The 12,364-nt window shown below is 47.5% G+C and overlaps 1 protein-coding gene across 8 annotated transcripts in view; it reads right to left on the bottom strand.

Annotated features, from left to right (window-relative positions):
- The window catches only part of UBAC2 (UBA domain containing 2), a 175,930-nt gene extending 165,060 nt beyond the window's left edge, over positions 1-10,870 (bottom strand). For 4 of the 8 annotated variants that reach the window (XR_014819801.1, XR_014819802.1, XM_084982212.1 and 1 more), the window contains exon 1: positions 9,015-10,870. Coding sequence is in view for 3 of the 8 variants with exons in the window: in XM_084982212.1 (XP_084838338.1) it covers positions 9,015-9,831 (817 nt within the window). In the remaining 5 variants the exon portion in view is untranslated. Of the gene's footprint in view, positions 1-3,273; positions 5,144-5,846 lie in introns of those variants that run through there. The other 4 variants (XR_014819803.1, XR_014819804.1, XR_014819806.1 and 1 more) reach the window with 3 other exon arrangements.
- Between the last annotated feature and the right edge of the window lie 1,494 nt (positions 10,871-12,364).

The following is a 12,364-nucleotide window of genomic DNA, read 5'->3' as shown; positions in this document are numbered from 1 at the left end:
GTTCACATCAATTTAATCTCTATAGGAGTTCCCGCTGTGGCTCAGGGGTAATGACCCAGATTAGTATCCATGAGGACACGGGTTTGATTCCTGGCCCCACTCAGTGGGCTGAGGATCCAGTGTTGCCATGGGCTGCAGTGTAGGTCATAGATGCAGCTCGGATCCCGTGTTCCTGAGGCTGTGGCAAAGGCCGGCGGCTGCAGCTCCAGTTCAGTCCCCAGCCTGGGAACATCCATATGCCACAGGTACAGCCCTAAAAAGACAAAAAAAAAAAAAAAAATTTAGTCTCTTTAATGCAGCATGACGCAGTGGAAAAAAATTAAGGCTCTTAAAGGAAGGGAAACCTGAGTTCAAGTCCTAGTTTTTCAACATATTAGCTATGTGATTTTGGACAAATTATGTTCTGAGCCTCAACATACTCATTGTGGAAAAAAAAAAAAACAGAACAGCAATACCTGGAGTTACTGTGAAAATTAAATGTAATAAATAAAGCAATCTTTTCTCTTTTAAATTGCTGGTAAAGTCATAGGTGGAGCTAGATTTGGCAGTATCAAAAGTTATAGTACACTTTAATCTTCTTTTACTTCTCAGAATATCTGAAAATTAAGATGCTCTCAGTGTTACTATAAGAGAAAGAAAAGAGGGAAGCAGCAACCTAAGTGTGAGAAGAGCATATGCTTATGACAAAGGAGAGAAAAGCAGAATACACAGTGTCATTACAATTACATTTTAAGAGTATTACATGAAATAAAAGCAAGTTACAAAACAGTATTCAAGTGTGATAAATTTATTTTTAATTATTTACTTGGATATTCATTTTTGCAATGGAAAAACTATGAAGATAAATACCAAGATGTCAATAAATGATATTATTTCTTCCTACTACTTTCCCATAATTCAGAATTTCTTTGGTGAACATGCATTTGTTTTTATAACAATAAAATCAGTCCATTTAAAACAAAAACATAAATGTATGAGGTGGGAAGATGAAGAAAATTAACTGAAATCCTAACTGTGGTTTTTCTCTATCTTGCAGCCTTTCTATAATGTGGTTAATCTTACTTTTAGACTGAAAAGAAAAACACTTTTTAAAAGCATCCTCCCTCAGGCTTGCCCTTCAATACCTGTCTTCCTTCCTCAACCAAAATTCTTAAATGAAGAGTATTGTATTTCTCAGTTTCAAAGACATACTCCCCCAAACTTAAGAAATGTGGGACACAGTTTATCCCTAAAAGTCAAGCATTAAAGACAACTGTGCAGGAGTTTGGGTAACCTAGGCCTGCTGAGCTCATCCTTTGCTGCAACAAATGAGTAAGTTAGAGCAGAATTACATACATTCTAAAGCCACCCCAAAGAGGCCTGCCAGGAGTTCCTACTGCGGCGGGATCCCGGAGTTAAGGATCTGGCGCTGTCTCTGCTGTGACTCGGGGGACTGCACAGGTGCAGGTTCCATCTCCAGTCCACGCGCACTGGGTTAAGGATCCCACACGGCTAGAGCTGTGGCTCAGATTCAATCTCTAGCCCAGGAACTTCCACGCTGCATGTGCGGCCAAAAAATAAAAAAATAAAGAGGCTGGACAGATGATCCCTGGCCTGCAAAACAGAAACCCAAGTAAAACAAGAGGGTAAAATTGCAGTCTCCGCAAGGGCTGCTGCATACCAGAGGCAGACTCCACATCAAAATGCAGATTCCACAAAGAGAACCAAAAGTAGTGCCACAAGTCAGGCTCCTCTCAGCCAGATCATGACTATAAAGAGTGAGTGGACGGCTCAGAGTCCTGCCCACCACTGATGCGCTGTGGGCACATCCAGCGAGGGGGTCAAAGGACCTACTCAGTGAGCTGACGGTATGACCCCTGAGGGGCAGCTTCTAGGGTGCAGGAGGAGGAGAAGCCGTGCTGATCAATGAGATTAAAATGCACAACCGGGGCAAAGGATCGGCAATTCCAGCAGAGCAGAGGTGGGCCACGTGCCAGAACCAACAGAGGGGCCATCCCTGATTCATTCCAACGGTGCCCTCAGGCAGGCCAAACAGGCTCCAGAAGGAGGAAGGCCGTGGGTGGACCTGAGTTCCAAGGAGCTAAAGATGCAACCCCCCCCAGGTCAGGGGAGTAGCTGGAAACTCCACGGCGCCCGCTGGCCAGAGTCAGCTTCCACCACGTGCCAGGCTCAGAGCCAAGTAAGAACTACCCTAGTTCCTCACCATCCCGTCTTCCTCCCTCTCCGGAACACAGTAAGGTCACAAACAGGAAACCTGAGGGTCACAGGGGACACAAATGGACGGAAGCCAACGACACCACTTTCTTTGACGGCAAGTGGCTGCCAACGACAGATCTTAACTGGGAGAAGTCTTACCTTCGAGTGAAGACCGAGTGTTAATACACAACCGGATACTTTTAATCTTTAAATTGAGCCTACCTTTTGTGACTTCTAGTTCCTGAGATCACCGCCATGAATGTACCTTCTGTCCTTCATTTATGACTAAATTTCCAGCACCTAAAAGAAGGGCTGGGTCACAGGTGTGCTTGTTAAACAGTGGCTGAATCAATAACTAGAAGAGTAAATAAAAAGTTCTGGGGCCTGATGCCTTTTCATAAAGGAGAAAAGCTTTCCACGCTCAGTGGATTTTAAAGAGATGGTGAAAGATAAAAATAAAGATTTATTTTGATCGTCTCCCACAAGCTATGTATTCAACACACTTAAAACATACCTAAAGAAAGAATACATCAGTAAGAACATGGTTTGGCCTTTCCTGAGAGCAGAGCAGCAGCTGCAGGAGGAAATTCTGCAGGTGTCCACTTTAGCATGATGCTGGGGGCAGGATATTCGGCAGGATCCTAACGCTGAAATGAAGGTGGGGATTGTAGAGCCTGACTGACTCCCCTTAGAGCTCGCCCACCTCTAGAGTGAGAAGAATGCCCTTACCACAGGCTGGTACCACTGGGCCTCAGATTCTTCAACCTTCTCTAACTGCATCTGACTCCAGGCTCCCTAACTAATGTTTCGGATCAAAAAGAGCTTCACTCAAGGGAAAGCTCCAACTTAGTTGAAAACTGTGTTTCTCACTCTGATAAATTTGCACTGGTTCCCACCTCAGGGCTGCGTGTGTTTAGTTAGCCTAAGACTCTAGATGCTGACTCCAGCTGTGCTCCCTTACATTTACCCAGCTGGCCATCCCTGCCATCCGCGCTATTTCTACTCTACCTTGTTCACTCCTTGCCTGGGCAAAAGTAGGTTTTGGCCTTAATGATCCACGGAAACTGCTCTTCTGGGTTTTTGTTTTGTTTTGGTCTTTTTAGGGCCGAACCTGAGGCATGTGGAAGTTCCCAGGCTAGGGGGTGAATTGGAGCTGTAGCTGCTGGCCTACACCACAGCCACAGCAGCGCCAGATCTGAGCCACGTCTACAACCTCCACCACAGCTCAAGGGAACACTGGATCCTTAACCCACTGAGCGAGGCCAGGGATCAAACCTGCCTCTTCATGGATACTAGTCAGATTCGCTTCCACTGAGCCACGACAGGAGCAGGGAAATTGCTCTTCTTAAAGTAATAATAACTTAATGCCAAATCCAGTAAGCCCTGAGAATATGAAAGAAACTAAATAGATGTGGTCAGGAAATAGGAAGAAAAAGTCAAGGAACAAGGAATTTTGGAAAGGCACAAACTCCTAGGTATAAAACAAATGATTCCATGTGTAATGTACAGCACGGGGAATACAGCCAATATTTTACAAATACTTTTACATGGAATATCGTCTATAAAAGTACTGAATTACTATGTCATATACCTGAAACTAATATAATGTTGTAAATTAACTATACTTCAATTTAAAAAAAAAGAATTTTAGAAAAAAGTGTTCATCAAGGCCAGTGAAAGAAAACATTCCACTAAGATAAGGACTCAGAGGCACCCACAGATCTGTCAACAAGGAAGTCCCCAGTCATCTTACCCTCAGTGGTGTGGTGGGGCAGAAGCAGGCTGCAGGGAGCCAAGAACAGCATCACACCACAGTGTCACAAGTGGGTGACCATCAAAAAACAGATTAATTGCAGAGGGCTAGAGAGTGAAGGGAAGTGAGAAAGAGAAGACTTTTTTTTTTTTCTTTTTAAGGCCACACCTGCTGTATGTGGAAGTTCCCGGGCTAGGGCTTGAATTGGACCGTAGCTGCCAGCCTACACCACTGCTCACGGCAACACCGGATCCTTAACCCACTGAGCAAGGCCAGGGATCGAACTTGCATCCTCTTGGACACAATGTCAGGTTCTTAACTCACTGAGCCACAGCGGGAACTCCAAAAGACATCTTTCAAGAAGCTGGGTTGTGAAGAAGAAACAAAGGAGTCAGCAGCTGGCCAGGTAGAGGACTTGGCCAATAGATGGAGGGGTTATGTGCCTGTATTTTTAAGAACAGACTCCAAAGAAGGATGCAGCTAAAAATACTTAACCCTGACTACATACTTAGCCATGGCAAAACTCCAGGAGCTCTACACATAGGAAATCTTTCAATCTTCACAAACCATCCAAAAACACAGGAATACTATCTCCTTCCCACAGATAAGGGATCTGAAGCACTCTGGAGTCTCTGAAGAGCCCAAGCATCAGCTTTCACCCTGTGCCAGGCAGAGAGGAAAGGAGGCAGTGTCACTAGAAAAGGCAGCAAAGAATGACTTAAGAACAGGTAGAGGTTGGGCCTGTTAGGGGTGGGGTGCCTCCTTCTCTGAGACTAGAAAAACGGAACTAGATTCACATGCCTGACAAACTTACTCATCCCTCAAAAATCGGCTCAATGGCGGCATCAGGACGTCTTCTTTAACAACTGTTACAGTGTGGCTGCAAACAAGACAGCGAGAAGCCGTGCCCAGGCGGCGGCCCTCCCAACTGGGATGGGTTAAGAGTGGGATGGCTAGGTGGCAACGGTCCTGACAATGAAACAGGAAGAGCACAGGGAGATGATCGAATCCAAGGGACCTAACTGAGCGATCGTGCCAAGGACTCTGCTCAGACTGGACACCACACCTGAACATGAGGCTGGGGTTTTGCTGGGTGAGCAGAGCAGGTCCCAGGTGGCCAGAGTCTGGATGAGAACGCAACACGGGTAACTAACCATGGCTTCCGGACTGGATGTGGAAGATGCTAGAAATGGGCTGTAAACAGGAGACAAAGGCATCAAGAGTCTGATGATCAGAGCCATCGTGAGAGACAGTGAAGAAGCTGCAGGAGTTTGTTTACAATGAAAGAGGGCAAATCAACTTAGGCTGGGGAAGGCGGTTTTCTCCTAAAGAACCCCCACCTCGGCCTTCTCTATTGTTGCCTTTCTCCATCAGGCTGTAAACACAGGACTAGAACTGCTTCAAGTTCTGTCCTCAGCCTTCTAACTCCATGCACTGCTTCCGGTGTCCTCAGTGACACCCATGGCATTCCTCCCACCAAACCACCCACATCCAGGCCAGCACCCTCTCTCCAGATGTCCCTGTGAATCTCTGAATGGACGTTTCAGCCCCTCTGGCATCAAATATCGTCCCCCAAAGGAGCTGCTCCCTCTCGACACCCCCCCCACCTTAGCCCCTGCTGCTGGCGAGCCTCTTGCCTTGATCTAAATCTGTCCATCAGAACCTCCCCCTCAATGTTTTAAAAATTCAGATTTAAAAACTGCCCACACTAGCCCTTCTGAATGTGACTCTCTTGGGAGGGGACCCAGGAATCTGGACATTGGGATGCTTTAAGGCTGCCGTATTGCAGCAGGACACAGGGAGCAAACATGGAAAACCCTGTTCACATTCCCAACAATAATCTCTTGCCTCCCCCCGGCACCGTGACGCCTTCCCAACGAGTGTTTTAGATCTTCACCTGTTTCTGCTTCCGCTCTGCCATCCCGTCCCGTCTGTGTTCCTGGTGAGGCAGCATAGCCACGCCTCTTCTCTCTCTTGAGTGCTGTTCCCAGCTCCCAAGTCACCTGCCCTCTGAACGCCGTCACTGCACCCCCTCCGTGCAGGGACTGCCCCCTTCAGCCATAATCAACGCTCGCCTAATGCCTGACCCCCTGCCTCGCTGCCAGGGTTGCCCAATCTCTGCCCCTCCGAGAAGCCCTCTCCCCACCTGCACGCCTGACAAACTCTAACTCATCCCTCAAAATCAGCTGAAATACTGCCCACGCTGGAAGTTAACAGTGCCTCTCCCCCACCTGCCCTCCCTCTACAATAAAGCCACAGGTCCTAGTACAGAAGTTATTTCATTTCTTTTTAAAACACACTCCCCCACCAGACATGGAACTCCTTGAGGGTGGGAAGGACACCTGGACTCCCTTAGACACACAGTTAACCTCGGTTGAGTCCACTGTTACACAGTGACTACGCTGTGAGGTGACTACCTCTCAGGAACACTTACTGATAAATGTTAAGAAATGATACATCTATTACTCAACATGCAGCTGAGTGGCAGCACTGGTCTCCAAGCAAGGATCTAAAATAAGGCATGAACACGATGTCTATGCACTTCTATCCAGGCACAGCTACATGCCAGGCAGAAAGCAATACAAAGACATGGCCGCAAATGCCCTTCCCCTGATTTACTGCCCTGGCGGCACCAGCTTTCCTCCGCACCCGGAGGACGCCCTGCTGGGCCTCTTTGAGAGTTTCTGTGCTGCTTGCTCCCTCTTTGCAAGATGCACACTTTTCAACAAAAACTGACATGCTGGCTCCTTCACACCACTTGGGTCACCTCCCCAGACACCTTCCCTGACCACATGTGTCGCAGCAGTGTCCCCGGCGCCCTGAAGCATCCTGCTGGAGTCCTTTGTGACTGCAGCCTACACCACGCCCCTCGCATTTCTTCAGGACACGATGTGAATCCTGAGCTACCGTACTGGGTGTTGCTCTTCCTTCTCCTGTCTTCCACTTCATCCTCTGTGCACGAACAGTGTGAGCTTCTGTGGGGGCTCAACAGACGCCAACTGCGGAGTAACTAAATGAATGGGGGCGAAGCAAGTGTACGAGGAAAGCACCACCATCCCGCAGTCACAGATGGGAGAAATGCACAGGTGGTAGGAAATGGCCAGGACTCTTCCCTCGAAAAGACAATGTTACTCAGCATCCCGAGGGGCTGCGCTTGGCGGATTATTCATCCTCAGGACACTCACTCAGGATCAGAACTCTGACTTCCCAAAGGGCCACACGACTTATCATCAAAAGGAACTCGCTTCCCTCTCAGTGGGTAGCCTTGCAAAGAAAAATTTCTCACCCAGACTTGCCACGAGACGTGGGAAAATGGTGCCTCAACACCACTGTATACACTGTAAACACTGGCATCAAGGCTTGTCCAGTGTGGCCATCTGAGCACCCAGCAGTGTGCAGCCCACAACAGAGGTTCAAAATGTTTGTTGAGTGAGCATATAAGACATGGCCTTCCGAGGAATGGCCATTCTATCAGTTCTTACGCTGCAGATACATTTATTTCAAAACAGGGCAAGACAGCTGAGGAGGAGCCTTTGGCCTTGGCCTCTCCCTAAGCATCAGTTTGGCTCCTAGAATTCAATACTCATCAACCATGTGCCACAGGTAATCAAGCATTACCTTCCCCAGAGTCACCCTGTATCAAATTTGCATAACCTTTGTCAAAATCATGGCTCATACAGAATAGTAACCAATAACAGACTTTGCTTGCCAATTAAATTTTTAAGGTGTTTTGGTCAGCAAGGAAGGATACTTCCAAATGATTAAAGAAAGCAAATACAACTGAAAACTACCGTTCATTTCATATTCACAATGCACAGCTCACGTTATGATTCCAGGAAAATCACACCCCACCTTCTTGACTATCAATTTCAACAGTCATAATGTTCTTTACCCAAAGGGCAGTTTGGGGAAGATTAATTACCTAGTAGTTGTAACGTACTCTGAGGCCAACGCTTGAAAGCTGCCATAAATCAAATTAATTATGAAACCCAGGAAATCACAAATACTAAGCCCGCTTCAAAACATAAAAAGCTGAGAAGGGAGAGAGATGCAAAATTATGCCCGTGGCCCTGATACTCACTCCCAAACTAAGACAGGTATTTTCAGGAAAAGATTCCTAACATTCACAACAGTTCGTTAATACCTGGAAGTATCTACTGCCTCCGCAAGACTGACTTCAAACGTACAGAGACATGAAGTACCAACAATGACACAAACTGCAAAAACTATAGCTGTTCGAAGAGTTCACTGCAGTTGTTGCATGCCTAATCTCGGCACTGTTTAGTTAGCATACATGGCACCTTACCAAAAGTCAATGAAGCCACTTCAGCAAGAAAAAGAAAGTTCTTTAAAAAGCTATATATACTTCTTCGCTCTCTATCTTCTGACCACCACTGACAATCCAAAAAAAACAACATCCAGCAGAAATGTTCCTGCTTTCCTGCCAAACTACTTCCAAACTTGCTCCCACTTTGAAGTACTTTAATTAGTTTTTGTTTATCTAAAAACTCCTAAGGGAGACGGGGGGCGTAAAAAAAAATCAAAGTAAATCTAAAGGGTCAGCTCCAGAAGCAGAGGCTGTAATTTGCATCGTTTGGGGAAAAGCCAGCTTGGTCCCTCTGCAGCCTAAATGAATGGAACAAGGTGATGGGGAAGGGGGCGAGGTTCCAACACCACCTCCACTCGGACAGCCTCTACTTTCTACCTGGCAGGCGCGCCGCTGAGGGCAAGGGGCAGGGCCAGGAGAACACCAGAACAACCCAGCCCGACCCTAACCGCCTGGCCCACCTGCAGCAGCCCCGGGAACACCTGAGCATCGCACCTGGGGCTCACAGGTGGGGGGGCTGGGGGCGGGACTCACTCCCACTCGCCCCTCCAGGCCGAGATGGGGGCGGTGTCCGCTGCCCCGCCACAGACAGGAACTACCAAGGTTCTGGCAAGGGGATGGAAGATCGGCCCCCAAACCTCCTGCAGCCCCGAGAGTCCCCGCAGCCACCAGCCTCCTCAAGGAGCTGCCCAAGGTGGCGTGGAGGAGCCAGCCAGGATGGCGGCGGCCGGTACTCACAGAGCCCACTGGAGCCGGTGCTGGTGAACATGGTCCCGCCGGACCCAGAGCCCCCGCGGGGGACAGGGGGAGGGGAAGCGGAGGCGGAGGGAGCCCGGCGACCGCGCAGGCGCACTCCCGGCGGGGCGGTGAATCCGGCAACGCCACTCCACTCCAGGGGCCGCCCGCGAACAGCGCATGCGCAACTCCTTCGCCGCCTCCCTTCCTGCCGGGGAAGGGAAGTGCATCCGCGGCGAGAGGGGCCGCTTCTCTGGCTTTTTCCGACGGCCGCGGGAGCCTTGGAAAAGGAGTAGGATGGTTTGGCAGGAACAAGTGTAACTCCTGGGAGCCTCACACTAGTGCTTAGCGCTGTCCCCAAGCCCCTCGGAGCCGCGAAAGCAGCGGGTTCCCCTGGAATGCCGGTGCGGGCGCATCCCCGGCGGCGACCTCTAACCTCTCGCCGGACGGGACGCGCCCGGCGCGCACCACGCATGCTCAGTCCTCCCGTGCCGGCTCCTGCGCTCGCTCCCCTGCCGACTGCTGACAGCTTGTCTCGAGTTCCGGTGTCCAGCGAAGTGCGAGAGGCAGCTCTGAGGACGCAAGGGGAGCAGAGCTGGGAGGCCTTCCTGCTCGCTGAGAGTAGGGCTGTCCTGCTGCCCCTCCGCGTTCCCCATGTCGGTTCCGCGCGAAATCCCCCAAAAAGTGCTGAGAGTCGTGGCCCCTGGACCCTCACTCCCTCCGCCGCGGTGGCCAGTGTCCAGGTGTCCCAGGCGCAGTGAGTCTGTGGCGGAGCAACGGTGCTCCCCACATCTCTGCCCTGGAGCCCTTCTGGACCCATGCCGTTTAAGTTGTTTTCCCTTGCAAAAGTTTTACTCCCTGCTAAAGCAAAGTTACGGTTTTTTAAGTGAGTTTGAGCTTGGAAACTTTAATGTTGTGCAGTCTTTAAGAAATACATACGGTGGAATTGACCAACTACGAGGCTGAACGAAAAGGATAGGCTGCAAAATTATGTACAGTATACTCTTCAAAAAAAAAAAAAAAAAAAGGTAGTATTTGACTGCTTGTATGGGCCAGGCACTGGGCTAAATGTGAACTTTGTAGATCAATAGAACACAGTTCCTGCCCTTAAGGAGAGGTGCCAGTGGGCCAAAATATTACCACTTATACTGTGTAAAGTGACTTTTCTTTAGGCTTTATTTGTAAAGTTTGTTCACACTTTTGAAATACATATTATATTTAGCTTGAGATTCATCCAGTTGACTTATTTTGCCATAAAAATGATACTTTCAGGGTATCATGTTTGCAGAAAGCCCTTGGTGGTAGCCAGCATAGGACCTCCTGAGTGGTTCTCATGGTAGGTGTGGGAACCACCATCCCTCCACTTAAGCAGTACAAAAGGCTAAAGGTATCTTTACAGTGGTACAAAGACATTGTTTGCCATTTACTCTTAAATCACTCAGGAGTATACAGAAGAGTTTCCTTCCCTCTGTACAATTGGAAAGATTGATTAACTTAACCAGTATTTTCCAGGTGACCAGTACATGATGTCACAAAACGATGCATGGCAAATGAACCTATCTACAGAACAGAAATAAACTCAAACAGACATGGAGAACAGACCTGTGGTTGTCCCAAGGGGGAGGGGAGGGAGTGGGGTGGACTGGGAGTTTGAGGTTAGTAAATGCATACTATTAAATTTAGAATAGATAAGAAATGAGGTTCTGCTGCATAGCACAGGGAACTATATCCAATCTCTTGTGATAGAACATGATGTAAGATATCAGAAAAATATATATATATATATGAATGACAGAGTCACTTTGCTGTACAGAAAATGTTGACACATTATAAATCAACTGTACTTTAATAAAAAAAAAAAAACTCGGAGTTCCCGTCGTGGCGGAGTGGTTAACGAATCCGACTAGGAACCATGAGGTTGCGGGTTCGATCCCTGCCCTTGCTCAGTGGGTTAAGGATCCGGCGTTGCCGTGAGCTGTGGTGTAGGTTGCAGACGCGGCTCGGATCCTGCGTTGCTGTGGCTCTGGCGTAGGCCGGTGGCTACAGCTCCGATTGGACCCCTAGCCTGGGAACCTCCATATGCCGCGGGAGCGGCCCAAGAAATAGCAACAATAACAACAACAACAACAACAAAAAGACAAAAGACAAAAAAAAAAAAAAAAAAAAAACCCATTCATGGGTAAGAGATCAAACTGCAAGCTAAACCAATAACTTTTAGGTTTAACAGTACACAAGATAAGGTTGCAGATTTCTCATTGCAACCAACGTTTAAGAAACCTTAAGAAACTACTTTTGTTAAGCTATGGTGTTATATCAAAAAAGAATATCCATATTATCTGAAGTGACTATGCAGATGCTTCCTTTTTCAGTCTCATATTATCTCTGTGAGGCTGGATTTTTTTTCATGTACTTCAACCAAAGCAATGAATCACAACAAAGCATCAGTAGATACGAGGAACCGGCTGCCTTCTATTAAGCCAGATGTTCCGTATAGGTAAGAATGCCAAATAATGCTGTTCTTCACTATAATTTTTTGTTTGGGAGAGTACAGTAATTTTTCACGAAAAATATGTTAACATGCAATGAGTATATTATTATTTTTAAATGACTTTCAAATAGTAGTTCTCGTTGTGGCTCAGCAGTAATGAACCCGACTAGTATCCATGAGAATTCAGGGTTAGATCCCTGGCCCTGCTCAGTGGGTTAAGTGTCCAGTGTTGCCGTGAGCTGTGGTGCAGGTCGAAGACGAGGTTGAGATCTGGCAGCTCTGGCGTTGCTGTGGCTGTGGCACAGACTGGCGGTTACAGCTCTGATTCAGCCCCTAGCATGGGAACTTCCATATGCCTCAGGTGCAGCCCTTTAAAAAAAAAAAAAAAAAAAGTTAAACAGTTTTCTCAGTTTCTTAGTTAATTTCTAATATGGTAAATACCAATAAACCCTTGTTAACAAAAGTTCTTGCAGTTCTCAATTATTTTTACGAATGTTAAAAGAATCTCAAAACCGAAAGGTTTGAGAACTGCCGAAATAGGAAATAAAGCACTCTGAAGTTTAAAAGACAAACACAGACCCTTCACTTATTTATGTTCAGTTCTGCAACCATTCTTAACTAAACATGTGATGATGTAATATGGTACGCAGCTCTTGCTTGAAAGTGTTTTCAGCAATCTGTAGCTTGCGTGTACCTCTGCTTTGCATTCTGAGGACCCGTCCATGTTGAGTGGTAGAGGGCTGCAGGTTTGCCTTCCAGAAAACAGGCAGCCTTGACCTCACCTGGGATCCTGTTTGGACCGGAGAGTGCCAAGCCCTCCTCTAGTCCTATTAAAGCAGCATTTAATAAGACCCCAGCTGATTGT

The sequence above is a fragment of the Sus scrofa genome, chromosome 11 (assembly GCF_054392235.1).
Source record: "Sus scrofa isolate SSC_HxYL_T2T_F1_AM1 chromosome 11, Sscrofa_HxYL_maternal_Yorkshire_Landrace_v2.0, whole genome shotgun sequence".
In the NCBI taxonomy this organism is placed as follows: domain Eukaryota; kingdom Metazoa; phylum Chordata; class Mammalia; order Artiodactyla; family Suidae; genus Sus; species Sus scrofa.
This window is presented reverse-complemented; position numbering and strand designations above follow the sequence as displayed.